This window comes from Mus pahari, chromosome 2, assembly GCF_900095145.1.
Source record: "Mus pahari chromosome 2, PAHARI_EIJ_v1.1, whole genome shotgun sequence".
NCBI lineage: Eukaryota > Metazoa > Chordata > Mammalia > Rodentia > Muridae > Mus > Mus pahari.
The window spans coordinates 102,364,062-102,385,393 of NC_034591.1; the positions used below are offsets into that span (position 1 = coordinate 102,364,062).

The window sequence follows — 21,332 nt, forward strand, 5'->3', positions numbered from 1 at the left end:
AAATCCCAGCAACCACATGGTGGCTCACAACCATCTGTAACAAAAATCTGAAGCCCTCTTCTGGAGTGTCTGAAGACAGCTACAGTATACACTCATATAATAAATAAATAAATAAATAAATAAATCTTAGAAAGAAAGAAAGAAAGAAAGAAAGAAAGAAAGAAAGAAAGAAAGAAAGAAAGAAAGAAAAGAAAGTTCTCTTGAACTGGAAGCCACCAGCAAAGGACCCCAGAGTACTTAACCCAATGAACAAAGTCGGCACCACACCCACCAATGCTGCTATGAGACTTCCAAACTACAAGCAAATAAAAAAAAAAAACCCAAGGCCTCCATTATCAGTGATCATTACCATTATCACAGGGCAATGACTATCTCCAAATATCTGAGGGAAATGCTTCTCACTAGTCTAGAGTTCAAGACCAGAACTCAAGCAAGGGTGAAGGCCCTTAGCACTGCTGCCAAAGGCTCCGAGCCCATGATACACACAGCAGGCATGCATGAATACCTCAGGAGCATAAGGCAACCATTCCTCGCTGGGAGCCCCCTTCCCCACAACACTGGCAACTTGGAGCTCCTGGCAGGCAGAGGAGGTTGGGAATGGGAGTGGACCCTTTTATTAAAACCTGCTATGTAGCCAGGCTTTGTAGGTGCACAAGTGTAACCCTAGCTCTTGGGAGGCTCTGGCAGGAGAATGACCAGCTCAAGACCAGCCTGGGTTACATAGTGAGGGAGTGAGTGTGCTTAGGTTTCTCATCCAAATATACAGAATAAACTCACCATAAGGCTAGTGGCAGTGTGCTTGCTTTATTGTGGGGGGGAGAAGAGGGCTCTTAATGTTTGAGGCAGGGTCTTGTTATACAGCCTAAGCTGGTCTCTAAATTAGGATCTGCCAGCCTCAGCCTTCTGAGTACTGAGATTAAGGCATGTATAACAATAGCTGGCTTCTCAGCCTTTAGGTCTTTAAGAACTAAGGTCCTAGTCACTTTCCTCAAATCCAGACAAAACCTCACCTAGACCTAAGAAATAGAAGGGGGGAGGGTTATAGACTCTAACTCCAATCCACACCAGCCCCTGCTAAGATGCACGGAGGACCACAGACATCCTTTGTGCTTGGCCTGAAGGTCACATACAGCAAAAGAGATCACTGGGTGAGAGGCTGCAGGGAAGCTATCTTCTCTGTGGCTATTTTTGTACTGCTTGAATCTTTTATAAGGAGCATCTATCATCACGGTAATACAAAGGAGAAATGCCAGGCCTGAGTCCTTGTCTTCCTCTATAGCTTCTGGGCCCTCCAAAGGGGGTACTCTAGGGACTTCCCCAGGTAAAGGCAAGGGGTGTCAGCAGCCCAGGCTGAGGACTGACCCTTTCTCCTGTGAGGTCACCACCCCATCTGACACTTCTCCTAGGAAACTTGAGTCTCTATCTGGAAGGCCAGGAAGGAAGAAGGGCTTTGCTCAGTGTGATGGTTAATATTAACTGTTTATCCGAATAATGGAAAGTTACACAGGGAGCAAGCACATCTTTGGGGGCTTATTAGGTTCATTGATGTGGGAAGACACACCTTAACTGCAGGCACCTTTGCTAACTGCTGGGACCCCACCCCCACCCCCAGGAATAAAAAGGAAAAGGAAACTTAGCATTACATTGTTGCTCTCTGCTTCCTGACTGCAGATACAATGTAACCAGCTACCTCCCATTCTTGCCAGGATGACCTCACTGCCTCCATTTGCCACAGTACAGCCAAACAGTGACCTAAAAACCAACCCTTCCTCCCTTAAGCTGCTTTTATGAAGGTATTTTATCACAGTGAAAGGGAAAGTAAGTGGTTAAAGACACTCAGCATCTCTCAGATTCTCTTGTCCAGAGAAGAAAGGGCTACAAACGCCCTGGGACAGAACACTGTCACTCCTGTCCTTCAACAGATTCACTCAGTCCCTCTCTAGCGACCAGATCAGGCACCTTGAGCACTCTAAGGACTCAGTCAGAGCTCAGCCTCCTCTAGAATGGTGACCCTGCCCTTGCTGAGATGACAAGGACCCTCAGAAATTCTTACATTCTCATTCTTAGACAAGTCCTCAACTACACCCCACCAAGACCTGCCAGGCACCAAGCTACTGGGTTCCTAGGGGAAAGGCAGTCATAGACACTGCCTAATGGGCTGACACAGGGGGCACACACCAAAGAAACAGGGGCAATCAGGCTACGAGCAGCAACTTCCTACAGCCTGAGGTTCCCCACAACTCTGTCCATGAGAAGGCAGACAAACAGCCATTACTAGCCATGTTGCCCTCTCCTAACAAATGTTTGTCCCTCTCCTATCTCCTGGAATGGACAAGGGAAGTTAGGACCTGACTTTGAAGCTCTCAGGTACCCTCTCTCACTCTCCATCTCTCTGTTCCTCGAAGTCCACCTGGGTGGGCTTGTCACAGCCACAGCCACCTCAGGGCCCATTCTGATGCCTGGCCCACTACTTCCATTCAGGGTTGAGACCTACCCAAAATCCATTAGGATTTGGCCAAAGCCTCAACAAAGCCTGGACTGTGTTGCATACAAGGCCAGATCTCAATAGCCAAGACCCCACCCAGTTGGGCATCATTAGCTAAGGCCACACCCAGCTGGGCGTCATCAGTGCAGGATCCTTTTGTCCATTATCCCTCTGGAGACACCAAGCCTAATTAGAACATATAGAACTTTATAGATATATAAAATATATAAATATAGACATGACAGACATATCGGTGGGGGAACCTCAGATGACTACTCTCAGTCCTGGGTGAGAACAGGATGGATGGTCCCTGTCCCTGCCTTATCTCCATCAATCTGTCAAGTCAAAGACTGAATTTCCTTCCACATGGTTTCAGCATCCAAAGCACTCAGTTGAAACCAAAAGAATCCTTTGTTGCCCTGGGTCCAGCCAAGTCATGACTTACTTTTCTATCTCTAGTTTTTTAGACAAGAGTCCATGATGTTGCCCAGACTGGCCTCAGATTCTCAGTACTCCTCCTTAGCATGAGGGGATGTAACTGCCAACAGGACAAGTTTGTTTTGTTTGTTTAGGATATGATCGCTTGGATGTAGACCCTCATGCATTCTAAGCAAGTGTTTTACCACTGAACTATATTAAATCTCAGCCTTTATTTGTTTATTTATAATTTTTTATCATTTTGTGTGTGGGTGTCTTACCTGCATGTGCCCCTCTTGCATGCCAAGGGCGCTTAGCAGCCAGAGCAGAGCATCAGCTCCTGTAATTGGGACTACAGATGTTTGTGAATCATCATGGGGGCACTGGGAAGTGGACCTGTCCCCTCTGGAAGAGTAGGCAAAGCTCTTTACCAAGGAGCCACTTCTCCAGTCCTTTAAATTATGTTTGAAACAAAGTTTCACTAAGTTAACCTGGCTGACCTTGAACTTGTCCTGTAACCAAGGCCTAGAATGCTGATCCAACTTTCTAAGTAGGTTTGTGCCACTTGACCCAGCCAAGACATACTTCTTATGAGATGACTGGCCCTGAGTGTGCCCATCCCTCCCAGAAGGAGGCAACCTGCCAAGAGAGCACACCTGGGTAAGGGACCACCAGCCTCATAAAGCACTTCCTACAGACCAAGTAGGAAACCACTTCTGAAATGCCACAGCAAAAACCGTGACCCTGCTCGACCTATGGCCAAGCATGGATTCCTCAGTTCCTGCAGCTTGGTATCACCCACATATCTGCACCCCCAAAATGCTATGGACACTGTACCTCAAAACAGGCAAGTTAGTACCTTTTTTACTGCAAAAGAGCCTCTGGCTTTGGGTTGGGTCTTGGGCTAGCTCAATCAGTAAAGCATTTGCCATGCAAGTGTAAGGACATGAATTCAAATCCCCACAACCCACATAAAGCTGGGCACGCATCTGTACCCCTAGAGCTCCTATAAGGAGATAGGAGGCAAACACAGGAGAATCTTCAGAAGCTCCTGGGCCATCTACCCTGGCCAAGACAGTGACAAAAAGCAGAGAGACCTTGTCTCAATCAAGATGAAAGGTAAGAACTGACACCTGAGGATGTCCTCTGACGTGTGTGCACACACATCACACACACTCTGGATGCCTCCAATAGTTCCCAAGAAGCTGGGAACTGCCTGCTCAGTTCCCAGTGGTGACCAGGCTCCTGGTGCCTGGAGCCACATTGTGTGAGGGGATGCAGGTGAGCAGGCAAGACCATAACCAGACTTAACTTATGGGGAGTTCAATACACACAGGGTCCTGCATGACTTTTACTGTTTTTTATTGTTTTGTTGTTGCTGCTTTTTACTGTTTTTATTGTTTTGTCATTTTCCACTGTTTGCACTGTTGAGGAACTGAGTTTTGTAATTTGCCCAAGGTCACACAATTACTAAGTGGAGTCAATCTGAACATGAAGCTGCCTGGCTCCAAGCTCATGCCCTTTCGGCTTTGTGGTTTAGGATCTCTCCAGGGGGGTACCCTGTGAGGCAGAGGACAGAGAAAGACTCCTGAATAGGACTGAGAGTAACCCAAGTGTATCTGGCCTGAAGTTGCAGCTCCACACAAGCCTGTCGGGCAGGGTTCTCCTGCTGCTGAGACAGGTTTGCATGGTCACTGCCATATTAGTTCTCCAAGTATTGTTACACTGTGTGGTAAATGGTGGGAGTGAAGCCTGGGAAGTTCACCAGTACAAATAGCTAACTAGGGTCATAATCTGGTTACTGTGCACTGATGATCCACCCACCCCCATCCTGCTGCTCTCTACTCCTGAGGTCTGAGTCCCAAGTCAACACGTGACCACTGGACTTTGTCAAGGAGATGAGCCCGGGAAGGAACTCAGCTGAGCAGGTTCCCATAAAATGTCCCAGTGGCCCAGGCCTGGCCCCATGCCTATGTGCAGGACACTGTTCTCTACAAGTTTGTTCTGATCTGTTTTGGGACAAGGGATCACAGGGATCACATAAGGCAGGCTGGTCTCCAACTTGATATGTAGTTGAGGATGGCCTTGAACTTCTGATCATCTTGCCCCTACCTCCTGAATGCTGGGACTGCAAGTGTGGGCTACGCTCGGCTTTTTGCAGTGCTGGGGATTGAGCCCTGGGCCTTTCGCATGCTATTTAGGCACTCTACCCACTGAGCTCCAGTCCCAGCTTCAGCAAGGCTTAGAGCAGCCATGGCTGGGGTCCAGGTCCTGGGATCATGTAACCTCTGTGAAAGGGCCTGGTTTTGACACCCATCCACTGAGAGAAGATGCCCAGGCAGACCTAGGAAGTACCCAGGATCAAGAAGGAAGAGGTTGGAGCCGGGCCTGGTGGCGCACATCTTTAATCCCAGCACTTAGGAGGCAGAGGCAGGCGGATTTCTGAGTTCGAGGCCAGCCTAGTCTACAAAGTGAATTCCAGGACAGCCAGGGCTACACAGAGAAACCCCGTCTTAGAAAAAAAAAAAAAAAAAAAAAAAAAAAGAAGGAAGAGGTTGGGTACTGACCTCTAGCCCAGCACTTGACCTTGAAAAGCCACAGATCTCATGACCTCTCTGCTACACTGAAATGTCTGGATTCCTTCACGACCCTGTGAGACCAGGGTGGTAGGGATGAAGTCTGTGATCTTAACCATGGAGCCATCTCTTTAGCCCCTCTAACTGAAACAGCATCCAAAAATGTTGTTTGTTCCTTTGTGACAGTAACAGCACAGCATAGTGGCAATACATAGAAATTTGTCTCACACGTGCACACGTGTGTGCACAAACACACACACACACACACACACACACACACACACACACACACACACACGGTTGCTTCACATTGATTGACAACTGTTAGAAGTATACCCACCACGGTTCTGATCTACATAACAAAGAGCACAGAACCAGATCACTGGATTCAATACAGATCTAAAGCCTATGTATGTCTTTTCCTATGTTGACCTCTGTTGGTGTGCAGAGTATATAACCTGTCTACGTAGAGGCCTCTGAGAAGAGGCCTGTAGGCTTCAGAGGCCTAATGGGTGCATGGCACAGGGAAGGCTGTGAATGCCCAGGATGGGAGCTCAGCAAGGACCAGACCTCCCCATCTTGCATAGCTTACAGGCTGAGAGATGCCAACAGAAGGCAGCTGCCTCTGTCAATTCCCACCCAGGGGCACTCAAAACCTGGCAATCAGCAAGGAACTAAACAAAGCCCCTCAGGTTACCCAGCGTCACACCATGGCCATGGTGATCAGCCAGTCTGCTCTTTGAATATCCTGAATGCCAGTGGGGAGGCAGACAGAAGAACCAGGGAAAGGTTCTAGGTTCCTAGGGGACAGAAGTTATTGATCATGTGACCAATAGCACGCATCTCTGCTTCCTAGTCCTGAGCAGCAGTAACGACAGTGCTAGCTAGTCCACTAGCTTTACTGGACACGGTGGTGCACTTCCTCAGCACTTTGGCAGAGGCGGGTGGATCTCTTTGAGCTTGAGACCAGCCTGGTCTACATAGTTCCAAGACAGCTAGAGATATATAATACAAAAGGAATAGATTTCAGACCTCCATCGTGTCTCCCACGCCCCTAGCTGCCAAGAATACTGTCCAGCTGCTTTTAGCCTTAGAAGGCACTAGAATATCTAAGCAGTAAGTTGAACAGGAGACTCCATCTGTACAGCTTTTACTCATGCTGGTTGAGGGTATGCAATTATTCTGGGGTCACCCATACTCCTGTATATAACCCCTCACTCTGCTCATACCATGCTCCCACAGTAAGCCTAACACCCCACTGGCTCACCAGCTGCACATCTGCTGGGCTGATGAGTGGGTGGGACTGAGGTATTCACAAGTGAGCACAAGGCTCAGGAGTTGGGGCAATTCATAAAAAAAAAAAAAAAAAAAAGAGGTTAACCCCCAACTTCTTCAAGGGTCTAAGGTAACCCCACTATAGGTCCCTAGTGAAACAAAAGAGAAAGTGAATGGGTCAGGAGCATCTAAATTTCCAGAGTATTCTGGAGCGATCTTCAGATTCGGGTGCTGTGTGAAAACACAGGCCTGGTGCCATCCTCACACTTACACAGCTCTGTGACAATGCCCCTAAGTCAAAAATCTCTTCATGGCTATTGGCTGGCCGTCTCCTCTCCCAACTTCTCCAGTTCTCTCTGTTCCATACATCATCTAGTAGAAGAGCTGGAACGCCTATCTATGGCCCTGGAAGTAGATTTCCCTGGTTACCATCCATTATACTCCTCCATGCTGACACTAGACTTCTTGGCATGAGTCCTCTCTGTGTGGGTGCAGGCTTCCTGCACGAACTCGGGGAAGCCCAGACTCAGCAGTGGGTTCTCCACCACTGGCCCTGCTTAACTAACTGTTCTTAGGAAAGACGTGAACAGACATTTGTTCACTGCAGGCACACAGCACACATGCCAGCACCATCCCCCCCAGAGGCACCGTGGTCCTGCCAGCAACACCACCGTACCCAGCCAAAGGTTCCTGATCCAGGCCACCACTCAAATATTCCAGGGACAAGAACAGAGTGTCCTGTGGAACTCACACCCAGGTGGGGAAATAGAAAACATAAATAAAGCAAGATGGCAGTCATCACAGGAAAGCACAGATGACATGCACACTGAAAAGGAACAACTTTGGAGGGACCATAGGACTGGCAACTTACAATGGGTGTGAGGGGAAAGGGAAGGGTAGAAGACATCCAGATTTAAAAAAAAAAAAAAGTGCAGGCATTGGGTGGGCTGCAAATAGCAGACTGAGGCAGACCGGAGCAGACTGGGGCAGACAAGAGACAGTATAGACCATATAAATGAACTAGGACTTTCTTTTTGTTTGTTTGTTTGTTTGTTTGTTTGGGTTTTTTGTTTGTTTGTTTTCCGAGACAGGGTTTCTCTTTATAGCCCTGGCTGTCCTGGAACTTACTCTGTAGAACAGGCTGGCCTCAAACTCAGATTTCTTTTTCCCTTTCCCTTTCCCTTTCCCTTTCCCTTTCCCTTTCCCTTTCCCTTTTTCCCTTTTTCCCTTTTTCCCTTTTCCCCCCTTTTTTTCCCTTTTTCCCCTTTTTTCCCTTTTTTCCCTTTTTTCTCTTTTTTTCCCTTTTTCTCCCTTTTTTCCCTTTTTCCCTCTCCCTCTCCCTCTCCCTTTCCTTTCTTTCCCTTTCCCTTCCCTTCCCTTCCTTTCTTTTTTTTTAATTTTTGGTTTTTCGAGACAGGGTTTCTCTTTATAGTCCTGGCTGTCCAGGAACTCACTCTGTAGACCAGGCTGGCCTCGAACTCAGAAATCCGCCTGCCTCTGCCTCCGGAGTGCTGGGATTAAAGGTGTGCGCCACCACGCCTGGCTCTTTTCTTAAAGATTTACTTTATTGATTATATATAGGTGCATGCATCTGTGGGTGAGTTTGTGCACATGAATGCAAGTGCCCTTGGAGAACAGGAGAGGCATTAGATCCTCTGGTGCTGGAATTATAGATGGCTGAGAGTCACTGGACATGAGTGCTTGAGACTAAACTCTGGTCCTCTGGAAGAGAAACACACACTCTTCTTAATCACTGAGCCACTGCTCTAGCCCCATGATTTGGTTTTTGGAACTGAGTCTTGCTCTGTAGCACAGGCTGGCCGGGCCCTCTCAGCAATCCTCCTCCCTCAGCCTCTTAAAGCGCTGAATTACAGGTGTGAGCCGCCATGCCTGTCTGGAGACCATGGCTTTACCATGAACCCTGAAATGCATTATAGGGTATGGCTCAAGGGCAGAACTGAAGGATACTGATGTATATAGAGATAGGATCTGATGGAAGGGAAACAGAGGAGACAGGGAGGCTGGCATGGAGCCGGCACAACCGGGGCAGGTCCCAGCAAAGCTGGTTCCCAAACTCATACTTTCAGCAATTCTGGTCATAAATAAACAAACTTTTTCTCAAGTAGCAGTAGTTTACAGGCTAAAACAGAGATTTAAAAACATAATCCTGGGCCAAAGAGATGGCTCAGGAGGCCAAAGTACTTGCCACCAAGCCTGATGGCCTGACTTTGATCCAAGGGACTTACATGGTGGGACGAAAGAACCTAATCCAGAAAATTGCTCTCTGACCTTGATATGTGCCATGATATTTACACACCTATATACACCCACACAAATAAGTAAAAAAAAAAAAAAAAAGAAAGAAAGAAAAGAAAATCCACCCTGGGCCATTCTTTTAATCCCAGTGCGTGGGACAAAGAGGGATATTAATCTCTGTGAATTCAAGGTCTAAGTTCCCAGGTCAGCCAAGGCTATACAGAGAAACCCATCTCGAAAAAGAAAACAACGACAACAAAATCCCCAGGGCCAGTGAGATGACTCAACAGATAAGATATCAATAAGACAAAAAGGCCACCAACAGATTGGGAAAGAATTTTTACCAATCCTAAATCTGATAGGGGACTAATATCCAATATATACAAAGAGCTCAAGAAGCTGAACTCCAAAAATTCAAATAACCCCACTGCTTGTGGACGTTGTACATCGTGGTGCGCACTAGGCTCCGCACCACGATGTACAACGTCCACAAGCAGAGTCATTGTTTTTTGTTTGTTTGTTTGATTGATTGGTTGGTTGGTTTTTCGTGACAGGGTTTCTCTGTATGGCCCTGGCTGTCCTGGAACTCACTTTGTAGACCAGGCTGGCCTCAAACTCAGAAATCTGCCTGCCTCTGCCTCCCAAGTGCTGGGATTAAAGGCGTGCATTGTTGACAACACAGTAAATCCAAGGCCAGCATGAGCAATACAGAGACCTTGTCTCAAACAGGAAATCCTGATCCAGGAGCAATGGAGAAGGCAGGAGGGCAGGGGCTTCCTCAGAGGATCTTTCTGGTGCCCTGATGGCAGCACTGTGATAGGGTCTCTCAGTTCTGATTCTCTCAGTGATTGACAGCAGAAACCAATACTCATTCACCTTTCATACTCCACAGCCCAACGTGCCGCCTGTATGAATTTAGATAGGAAGTGTTGTCTAAAAAGCTAATGTGCTGCAGGCTTGTTCCTCACTGTGGATGACTGGATCAGAGCTCTGTCTTTATCCAGGGGCTGAGCCACTGATATAGTCACAGGCACAAATGGCAGGAGGTCAGGCCAAGTTGGAAAGAAGCAGGTCACAGGTAGGGGTCTCAACCCTTCCAGGCAACCATGAAGTAAAGCAGCCACTTCCTACCACAGGCTCCAGACACCAGAATACCTGTTTTACCTCAGGACCAAACAACCCAACAACCTCAGGCTGAAATCTCTGAAAGTTTAAACCAAAAATCAATTCTTCCTTATTTCCTCAGGTATCTTGTCAGTGTGACTGACTGAAGAGTGAAAATAGGACCAAGGGGACAACACCCAGCTGAGTGTGACATTCCTGTGGTTCTGGAGGCTGAGGCAGGAGAATCGCCTGGGCTCAAGGTGTCCAAGAAAGCCTATGTAACACTGGGAAACCATGTCTCAAAACAAAACAAGTAAACCAACCAACCCCTTCTACATCCACTAGATAAAAACATGGTACTGGCAGCACTCAGACTCACTTACTTAGAGAAATAACCTGGCCCAGGGGGACTTCAAGGGCACTGTGGGAAGACCCTTGATGGCTGAAAGACAGAGATCTGATTCCTGTCCTGCTCTGACCTATAGAATGAGTTTTGTTTTTATCATTTTGAGTCAGGGTCTCATATAGCCCAACTGGACTGGCTTTGAACTTTGTAACTGAGAATGACTTTGAACCCTAGCTCTTGCTGCCCCCCCATCTGTCTCTGTCTCTGTCTCTCTCTGTCTGTCTCTCTCTGTCTCTGTCTCTGTCTCTGTCTCTGTCTCTGTCTCTCTCTCTCTCTCTCTCTCTCTCTCTCATGAGAATGAGAATATGAGAACTCGGGCACATGCCAGCACTTCCAGCATACGTGATGCTGCAGACAGGACCCAGGACCTGTGACAGGCCGGGCAAGCACTCTTGCTAACTGGGCTGCATCTCCAGCCCCTGGAGCACATTTCAGGTTTGATCTGGCTTTATTTTTATACAATAGGGGAATGAGCCCAGGACTTCACACATGGTAGACGGGGCTCTACTACTGAGCATATTATACTACCAGTGCTCCTTGGGTAGACTTTTAAAAACTATTTGCCTCTGTAAAACAGAGTGATAAAATAGATTTTTAAATGGGAAAGTACCAGCTAAAATACACAGTTGGGAGTACGGGGACAACCAGGAGACACACACACATACCCAACCTCCCCTGCCTTTTTCTCCATCTTCTGTCTCCTCTCCTCTCAAAATTCCCATGGAAGCAGTCTGTCTCATATACCAGTGGACAGGAGGGGGGCTCTGGGCCAACCCTGTGTCTGCTGACACCTACAACCTAAAACCTACTCTTTGACTTGGTCTCTATACTTAAACTACAAGCCAGACATAATCCCAGGACATAATAGAACCTTTTATCAGGCCCAAAGACTTATCTTATCTCCTCCTCTGGCATCATGCCAGGCCTGGCAGCCACAATTCTTGGAGAGGGCCCAGACTGGCATTCACTAGTTACCTCTGTGGCTGTCACCTCATACCCCAGTCAGACTCAGCCCCCACCCCTACTTCCTTCACATAAATATCTTCTCTAATACTTGTCCCACTGCCTTAAGCTCCAAAGGTCTGCCTGTCAGCTGGCCTCAGAAGGGTTGGGGCCCACGCTATAAAAATACCAGGAGACAAGTCTAACCACCAAGCAGCAAGGGCAGGCAATTCAGAGTACAAGACCAGGAACACAGGAAGCGGAAAGTGCACTGGGCTCAAGGTTGGGAACCTATCCATCACTAACAAGTCCTGAGGCCTAGGACAAGTCAGTCTATTTCCTGAGACCCTCGTCTTCCATGTCTGTGGAAATAGGGGTCACACTGCTGCCTCAGAGGAGTGTGAAATGAGATAATTCTGGAAAAGATGCTGAGAAGTAGGCCAGCTTCTCGGTATAAAAGCTTTGGGTTTATTGTCTATGGAAGGCCTTTTACAGGCTGTCACTTGCCTCAAGGAATGAGGTGGTCAGGACCAAGCAGCAATGACTCTGTCCAGGAGGGAGGAAGGAGCCAGCAAGATGACCTTACATGGGGAACTTCAGTGACAAGGGAAGAAGGAAGGCCCTCTAGTTAACCCACAGGCCTCCAAGGCGCTCCAGACCTTCTTTCCCCAGGAACCTTGGGTAAGAGCAGGTTAGGCCAAGTGGGACTATCCTTCCCCAGAGCTTCTGTTTGAACCCCAGGATAGATAGAGACCATTAATAAGTTTCCCCTGTGTGGGAAAGTGAAGCAGGTGGGTCATAGGGACAGAGCAGCATTTGAGAATGTTGTACTTGGGCAAACAAACAGGGTGAGAGAAGAAAATACGCAGTTCACTTGATTGCAATGCAGGAAATAAGTTTGGAATCTTACCCCCAGAGCTGGAAAGACTGGCTGCCTCTGAGAAGGGGAGCAGGGTGACCCAAGGTGGGGGCGGGGGCAAGATGTACCCAAACTCAGCTCAATTCCCCTTGCTGCCTCTCCCCATACTACTGAAGTGATCCCTTCCCTAAGCACTAGGTCGCATCAGGTCTCTTCTGCATCCCCCAAGAGACCCAGCCCTGGTACCTCCAGCCCTGAACACTCTCGTGACTCCCTCTGGGAGTGTCTGTCTGCGACTCGGTGGGATAACAGTCGCCTGGTGAGTCTCCTCAGACACATTGCTGTCCCTCTCATGAAGGGGTGACCCATTTTCCCTCCCATATCCTCCCTGGCACTTGCCTAGACACAATGGTTACAGTAGGACCTCAGCAAAGGCTTCCCAGATATTGAAAAAAAAATGGATAGCAAAGAGCAAGTGCATCATCTTTATCTCTACAGAGGAAGAACAGGAGGGCTAGCAGCCTTCTGTCAAGTCCAACAAGCATGGAGCACACGAAGAAGCTGGGGAGACTTGGATGGGCCCATTCAAGTCTGAGGAGTGTCCCAGGCCTCACCCTACCCTTGTGATATACCAGGGGCCAAACAACACTTATCCCCGAAGAACAGGACCAGCTAGATCCATAGACACCCATAAACTGCTTAATGCATAAACTCAGGGAGAGCAGTTCCCCAAGGCTAACCCCAAGATCTGGAGATCTGGATGGAAGAGGGAGAAGAAACCTCCGCAAGACCGACGCGCCCCCCCCCCCACGCCCCACTCCCAAGCACCAAGTAGGGGAGAGGGATAAATCAATGTCCCTATGGTGGTGTGGCCAGGTCCAAGTCCTAATTCTGTCATGTGTTGTGTCAAAGTCAGCTCACCTCTCTGTGCCAAGAACTACTCAGCCATGAGGCAAGGTAACAGCAATGACAGCTCATAGGCCTGCTCTGGGGAGAGGAAGTCCTAGAAAGGACGAGGCAGGAAGAGCTGCCGATCCTGGGGCCCTGGGGCAGACAGGCTCTCTGATGGTGACCCAACAGGTCTCTAGGGTGTTACCGCCTCAAGGAGGATAGCCTTGACTATAGCAAACCCCGGGGCCCATCTGCTCTGAATATAGCCAGGGTTCCTTCCGAGCTCAAAAACATGGGTGCTTCCACTCATTTTAAAGAGATGCCCACATCCCTGCCTCTGGAATTGTTCCCATTCAGACTGATCTTGGACTTTGCCATGTGCTCCAGGAACGTCTCTAGGAAAAAAATACCCCTCCAGGCCTGCAGAGAGCCCACAGATCCCCTTCTGCTACCCACGAGCTAGACTCCCAACTGACAGAAACCCCATGATGCACACAGGACCCAAATACCAGCTCTTGCTCACCCATAACTCTTCAGGCTGCCAGGGCTTAACAGAAGCCAAAGAGAGCCACGCCCTCCCTGCCCACTGAGTAGCTCCTGGGCTCTCCTCTCCCTATCCCCAGCCAGTAGCCACACATTCCAGCCTTCCTCAAGCTTTGAGGCTGAAACTCCCAGAGCAAAGACCCACTGGATAAGGGGTGAACCAAGGGTTAGGGTGCAGGCTAGGTGACCCGCTAGAGCCTCTCCCCACAGCATCTCTCTGATAACTGTGTTCACTGATGGCTGAGAAGACACTGGGCCTAACCCCATGCAGGGCCACATCACCACATAGTAAGACCTCCTCTCCATAGGGAAGCCAACTCAGAAATGAACATTTCAGCACTTCCAGGACCCAGCTATGACACACTGTAGGGAGAAATAAAGCGTGGGGGTGATTTCCACAGAGCGCAGCAGCTCCTGTCATTGTGCTAGTCATCTGTCCCGAACAGGGTGGGAAGGGCAAGGGAAACATCTGGAGGGCCAGACCAGCAGTTTATCGGCAAGGAAAGAGGCACAGTGCCAGGGTGACTGCAATAATAAGGGGAGGCCAGCTGCAGCCTGGACTACATAGCAAGTTCCAGGTCTGCCTCAAATATGCAATGAAGGAAAAATATTTAAAGGAAACCCAGGCCTCAAGGTCAACCAGGACTGTGGATCTGCTGGCGGGCATCTTGTCTCATCTGCCTAGTGAGGAGGGGGCAGTGGGTTGGTCATAGACCTCTGGTAACTGCCTGGTTCTGGCCCAGGGCTTAGTGCCAGGGGCAGGGGCAAATTCAAAGGAAAAGGGAAGCCACTGTGCCAGGGAGAAGGAGTCACACTTCCTCCCTCCCCGCCTCCACCCCTGTGCTGATCATCAAGCAACCCCAAATAGGAGTAGGCCACCAGGCCAATCAACACCTGAGGCCTGTTCATCCTAATGACATCTCCTGAGTGTGGCCACACCCCTCCCCAGCACCCGCAAACTCCATTCTCCAGACCTGGGGTTCAAGCAGGTACCTAAACCAGAGGCCTGAGTGGGCCTCCGCTGCTTTTTGAAAACAAGGGCACACCTAGAAGCCAGTGGAAAGAAGGTGGTAGGGCTGTGGAATGAAAAGAAGCCAAAAGACCCTCCCAACAGGAAAGGCAATGGCTCATGCCAGTCATCCCAGCGCTTAGGGTGCAGAGGCAGGAGAACCAGAAATGAAAGTGACCATGACCAGTTAGCTAGGGAGACCCTCTGCCCTCAGACCTCCACACCCATGGGCCTTCTCTAAAAACTAAAAAAAAAAAAAAGAAGAAGAGATAAACCAGAGGCACATGCTGGGCAGGATCTGACGAGGACACTGGAGGGGCACAGTCAGCAGCCTGACCATGGTCACAGTTTTAGACTATGACGAGAAAGGACAACTGGACCCAGCTGACAAACCCACAGCCGTGGCTTTTCCAGAGGAATCTATTTCTGTACCACAGGCTTCAAGGCTGTGTGACCAGGTTGGGGAGAAGGAAACTGTGGGGCCCCACACAAGATGGTGCTATGTCCTCCCCTGCTCTAGTACAGACCAACCAGCTCTCTGGGGCCCAAGGCAGGTCTCTCCACCCAAAAAGTATTGGGACAGACTCCCTAGCCTCTTACTCCAAAATTCTTGCTTTTTCTTCCATCTTCCAAATTATTCAGGGTCATCCCCTGTGGCACAGGCCACATCCACGGCAGTAAGTCCAGAAGAGGCCAAATGTCCCCATCTGACCCCTCAGGTAACAAAGACCACTAACTGCCACCACCCCATCTAGATCCTAGGAGCCAGGGTGACAAACCTGGCACCCATTAGGAGTTCCAGGATAGGGGTGTCGGGGGGGCAGTGGTGGTACTAAGCTAGAAGGGAGTAGCGCCTTAGAATTGTCCCTGCCACACATCAACACTGGTGTCCTAGAGGCAGCTGTGCTCCAGAGGGAAGTTGCTCTAGCCAAGTGTCATGTGCACCATGTTGTTTGTGTTGAGAGCTTCCTCTCCGAGGGCTGGAAATGTAGCTCAGCAATAGTGTATTCGTGCCTAACACGCGCTGGCCACGGAGGTCCATCCCTGGTACGGGTTGGGTGGGGAACGCAGAGTGTGGATTTCCTCTTTGGATATTTCGAAAGCCTCCAGTAAAACCTCTCGCACTGAAGAGTACCTCACAGAGAAGTGACTTTCAGGGGTCCCTGGGGCAGCTCAAGTCTCAGCACAGAAGCAAGATCCCAGAGCAACTCCAAACCTAGCCTTGTGAAAGTGGCCATCTGCATTACATCACTGCTTCACAGATGACATCGTACTAATCTACACAGCCCACCTCTATCACTGCTTCACAGATGACATCGTACTAATCTACACAGCCCACCTCTATCATCGTGACCCTTGCAGAGATGGGATGAAATGGTTAAGGAACCAGCATTGTGCCAGCACGGCTTCCTCCAGGGCATGGGCAGTGCCAAGCAAGGCTGCCAGGGAGAGCTGCAGAGCCATCAGGTGACCTGAGCCTGGCTTTCGGATCAGGGATGCCTCCCAGGTGCAGCTCAAGTTCTTGGGCCTCCCAAGGGCTGCAGAAGGCAGCTGGGGACCTGAGACTCCTCCTGTCACCAACCACGGACGTGAGGCTTCTCCAGACTTAAAGTTCTTTAGCAGTTCTTCTAAGGTAGAGGACCTCTTCCAGATGTAGGCTGCCAGATGTTGCTACCATGTCCTTCAACCATTACAGCTCTTCACTACCCCCTCCCCCAACATTCCCCTACACACACACAGAGCCTGGGAACTGCACTAGATCTCCTTCTGTATTCTCATTTCATCTCCTACATCAACCCTGGGAAGGTATAAGTTACCCCCATTTTAAAGACTAGTAGAAGGAGACACTCAAGAGTTGACCTGCCTTGCCATAAAGCAGCACACGAGAGAGAACAGGATCTGTGCCACACAACTCTGCAGCTTGCCCTTCCTAAGTCAGATCCTCTGGGTGGCAGGGGCTCCAAACTGCTCCCGCTGCTCCCGCCTCCTGGAGTGAATGTAAACACAGTACTTTCTCACCAGATTCCAAAACTGAGGATATCACCCCCAATCTTCTCTGCCTCCATGGCTCAGGCCAGGTTGATCCGGGAAACACCTCTAGGAGGAGCCATTAGAGCCTGAGGGCTGTGGAACGGAAATGGTGACCTTGGTTCTCTGTCAGTGGGCATGCCATGAGGTCCAGTGACTAGAGCCCAGATCGGACCTGTGTGGATTTTCCCTCTGCCCACCCTAAGTGCCCCACTTCCTGCCCTCTCCAACTCTATAAATAATCCTGGGCAGGCAGGGCATCAGCAGAAAGGCAGCCAGGTGGGTGTGAAGCGAAGTTGGTGGAAAAGATGACTTCTCAGAGTAAATTAAGGCTCCCATTCAGATCAAGGGATAGCACGTCAGTCAGACTCTCCCGGGAGCACTGTTCTTGGCTGGAAACAGGCCCACCTGGACTTGCAGGCTGGGCCAGCTCCACTAAGAAAGATTCAAGGCCAAGAGGGAAGCAAGGGCAGGAACAACATCAACAACAGTCCAAGAAGCTTCTCCCTGCAAGCTAGTCTATCCCCACCCTGACCCTTTTAGTCCACCCGCCCCTAATGTATACCCCATGGATAATGTACCAGCCCAGTTGGAGTAGCTGAAGGGTGATGGGGTTATGGCAATGGGGAAAGGAAGGAGCTAAGCGAGCAGGAGAGAGCATTCCACCCCACACCCAGCCCCCTGATCGGCCTGGACCAGGAAGGAGGGTGAGGCCACAAAAGAGGGAGGAAAAAGAAGAAAACAAGGACCAAGCTATACCTCATGACTCCACACCCAGCAACTAAACAGCAAGTCATGAGGGAAGGAGAGAAGCCAGGGGAGGGAGGATGAAGTCAGGTCACAGCCCTGCCTGGAATGTGCCCAGGTCTATCCCACCCCAGCCACAGCGGGCCAGCCAGGAAAGCCCTTCCCTTGTCATGTTTTGGAAAAGAAAAAAAAAATTGCTCAAGGTCAGATCCTTTTCTATTCAAAGCCTGCTTTCCTCTTAGTCTGCACCAAGCTGAAGGCTCATCCCTCTCCAGCAAGCCTTCCTTGACGTACTCAAAACCAGCAAACCTTGTCTAGCAGTTCTCCTATGTAGGGACACCACTCTGCACCCATTCTCTGGGACCCCACCCAGGAGGCTTAGAAATTAACTGGCCCAAGCAAGCCACAGCAGGTGGTCAGCCCTGGGGACTGACTTCTAGAGGGTCCCTGGCCCAAACAGGAAAAGGTGCTCCAAGTCTTAGGTCTTTTACTTGTTTATTTGGTTTGGTTTTCAAGGCAGGGTTTCTCTGTGTAGCCCGGCTGGCCTGGAAATCTGAGATCCACACAGCTGTCTCTCAAATGATGGCGTTAAAGGTGTGTGCTACCACTGCAAAGACAAATCTTAGGTCTTGATCTTAACCCTACAAAGGACACACTGACAAAATAAATTTTTAACCTCCTACCCTTCCCAAGTTTTGGTGTCTCTGGCCTTTGAACCCAGCACCGGGGAGGCAGAGACAGTAGAATCTCTGAGTTCAAAGGCAGCCAGGTCTACATAGCACGTTCCAGGACAGACAAAGTTACACAGAATGACCCTGTCTCGAAACAAAACAAAACAAAACAACAAGAACCTCTCCTATCCTTTCTAGAGAAAAGAATCCGGAGAACCGGAGGGCATTATAATCACTCTCCCACTGACCCAAGCTGATTCAAATGTTCCCTTCATTACCCCGAGGTGTCCTGGTACCCTAAGACATAGAGTCACAGAGAACGTGAGGGGTATCCCTGAACGTTCAAAAGCCAGGTGTCCTGTGTAACCCCTGGGAACGCTGGGGTGTCTCCCTTCAATCTTGCCTTGGAAGGTAACACCTCACCTTGCTGCTTCTACAAGGTGAGACTTCCTCTCCACTACCTACAGGCTAGGCACCTCTTTGAGGAAAAGAAGGCAGACCCTGAAGTCTTTAAATTTCCCTTCTTGAATTACCACAGCCTCAGAATCCCATTTCGAACTTTCCTTGGCCATGTACTACCAACGCTTGGTCACTACACCAACTCCATCAGGTCTTCCAGGCCCACCAGGCTGCTGGGGAGACAGTCGCGGGGAGGGAGGAAGGCAGAGGGCTGAATGAGAAGTAACTATCAGTATGCGGATTTGTGTCCTTGAGTGGGAGTACCGGGTCCGGACGTCCCAACCAGCCCCGCCCGGTTAGGCCTTCAACCGTTTTGTCCCCGCTCCCAGCGCCCCAGACTCACTGCGTGTGCTGGGCGCGGCCTGCGCGGAAGACCTCGTCCAGAGCTACGGTTGCCCGGCCCAGAAACTTGTCCACGCCGATGAGCGAACGATGCATGGTGGTGAGCACGAGCTCGCAGGCGGCGTTGGGGCCGGAGGCCCAGGGCGCAGGGCCCGCATCTGCCTCCTGTGCCCGCAGCAGGCCGTCCAGGGCGCCGGGCGGCAGCTCGAACGAACACTCTTCGCACCATTCCGGGCAGCCTTGCGTCTTCTCCACTACCGAGGTGCTGTACTTCTCTCGGCCCACCTGGATCACCGTGTACGCGTCGCTGGTGCTGCCGGCGCCCGAGCTCTTGCCCCTCAACCCGCTGGCCCGCAGCACGGTCACCTGGACGTGCGTGGGCAGCCAGCGGGAGGATCCGGCCGCCGGCTCAGGGTCCCGCACCAGGGCCATGGCGGACCCTGGGACAGAGTGACAGACGTGGCAGCCGCGGGATGCTGTCAGGAGCCGGCTCCCCGCGCCGCCTGCAGCGCACCGACCGCCGCAGCTGCGGGTTGGCCTGGGCTGAGCGGGCCGCCGCCTCCCCGCTGCCCCGCCTCCCGGGCGGCCGGCCGCCCCGCGACGTCACGCCCCGCCCAGGCCCAGGCCAGGCCCCGCCCCCAGTTCCACCGGCGTTTAGCTGCCTAAGAGCTAAAGAAACCCAGAGAGGGGCGCGGCCTCTGCAAGAATGTGGGCGGGGCTTCCTCACTGGCCCAGCCCCTCTGGGGGAACCTCAAGCTCCCCTGCTGTTTCCCGCTGCTGTTCTAAAAGGTGACCCGTGCAGAAAGGAGCGGCCTCTGCGTGTGTTGGGGGAGAGGATTGAGGTCTGGCCACGCCTTAATCACGACCGGATTCGCTTGTGCACAGTACGGAGCTGTAAAGGAAGAAATGGAGGGGGCTATGGGCGAAGGCAGTTTGCAGCCTCTGCAGAGGTGGGCGTGGTTACCACCATGGCCCCGCCCCGTTTAGGCCGCGACTCCAAGCTAGAGAGCCGGGCCTCTGCATTACTATCCATCCTGCTCTACCTAGACAGTGTCAGGTTTTCCTGCAAGCTCCTGTACTAGCCCTCGCCGCTTGGAAGATCCATTCCGCTCAGCGTGGATTTGAGGGTAGATAGACGCCTACTCTAGAGACCCCCTAAGTCGCACATGCGCTCTCATTTTCAACTCACTACATACATGTGATGACCTAGAACCGTCGCCTAGGTGCTGAGAAATCACTGGAGTGGGACTTAAAACAATCATTCTTTTTCTATTTTGATTTCCCCCCCCCCTTTTTTTTTTTTTGAAACGGAGTCTCTTACTTCTCTTGGAACTCGCTATGTAGACTAGGGCTCGATTTTTTAAAGATTCCTTCCTCCACTGAGTGCTGGGATTAAAGGCATGCCCACTGGTTTTAAAACTTCTGTGTGGCCTGGTGTAGTAGTGCACAACTTTAATCCCAGCACTTGCACTTGGGAGGCAGAGGGGGGAAAGATCTTTTTGAGTTTGAGGCCAGCCTGGTCTACATAGTGAGTTCCGGGCCAGCCAAAACATTAGGCTTATATACAAACAAGGCAAACAGGGCCTTGTTTGTAGTAGACAAGCATTCTACCACAGGACTAATCTTCAACCTCTAAATCCACTCATACTTGCCTATTGTGCGTTCTGTTCTGAGAACTGCCAGCACACTTGGTTCATTATAAAGATAATGGTTAATAATTATGGATGCTGAATTTCAGCAAGAGTCGGCCAACAACTGACTCATGAGCTGTCTGCATGACCTCACTCATTCCTCAGAGCCACCCTGTATGTGAATTTGGTTTCCCAGAAGACAGAATTATAGGTTAGATAAATTTACTTAAGATGCATAACAAAGACGTCTTTGTAGCACAGCCTATAATCCCAGGACTCTGAAGGCAAATTCAAGGCCAGCCTGGGCTACATGGTGAGCCTTTACTTTTTTCTGTTAACTTTCAGAGCCTACCCTTAAATTAGATTTTTTTTTTCTTTTTCTTTTTTGAAGACAGAGCCTCTCTCTGTGTAACCCTGGATGTTGTGGAACTCACTCTGCAGACCAGGCTGGCCTCAAACTCACAGAGATCCGCCTGCCTCTACCTCCCAAGGGCTGGGATTAAAGCCGTGCGCCACCACTGCCTGGCTTAGAATATTTTTCAATAATGTATGCATATGCCGGAGGTGGTGGCGCACGCCTTTAATCCCAATACACGGGAGGCAGAGGCAGGCAGATTTCTGAGTTTGAGGCCAGCCTGGTCTACAGAGTGAGTTCCAGGACAGCCAGGGCTATACAGAGAAACCCTGTCTC

At 50.3% G+C, this 21,332-nt stretch overlaps 1 protein-coding gene across 3 annotated transcripts in view; it reads right to left on the reverse strand.

Moving 5' to 3' along the window:
* The window catches only part of Rab11fip5 (RAB11 family interacting protein 5), a 39,959-nt gene extending 20,411 nt beyond the window's left edge, over nt 1-19,548 (reverse strand). For all 3 annotated transcript variants that reach the window (XM_029534911.1, XM_021190336.2, XM_021190337.2), the window contains exon 1: nt 19,012-19,548. In XM_029534911.1, the coding sequence (XP_029390771.1) occupies nt 19,012-19,442 (431 nt within the window). In that variant the 5' untranslated portion in view covers nt 19,443-19,548. The remainder of the gene's footprint in view (nt 1-19,011) is intronic.
* Nucleotides 19,549-21,332: the final 1,784 nt, after the last annotated feature.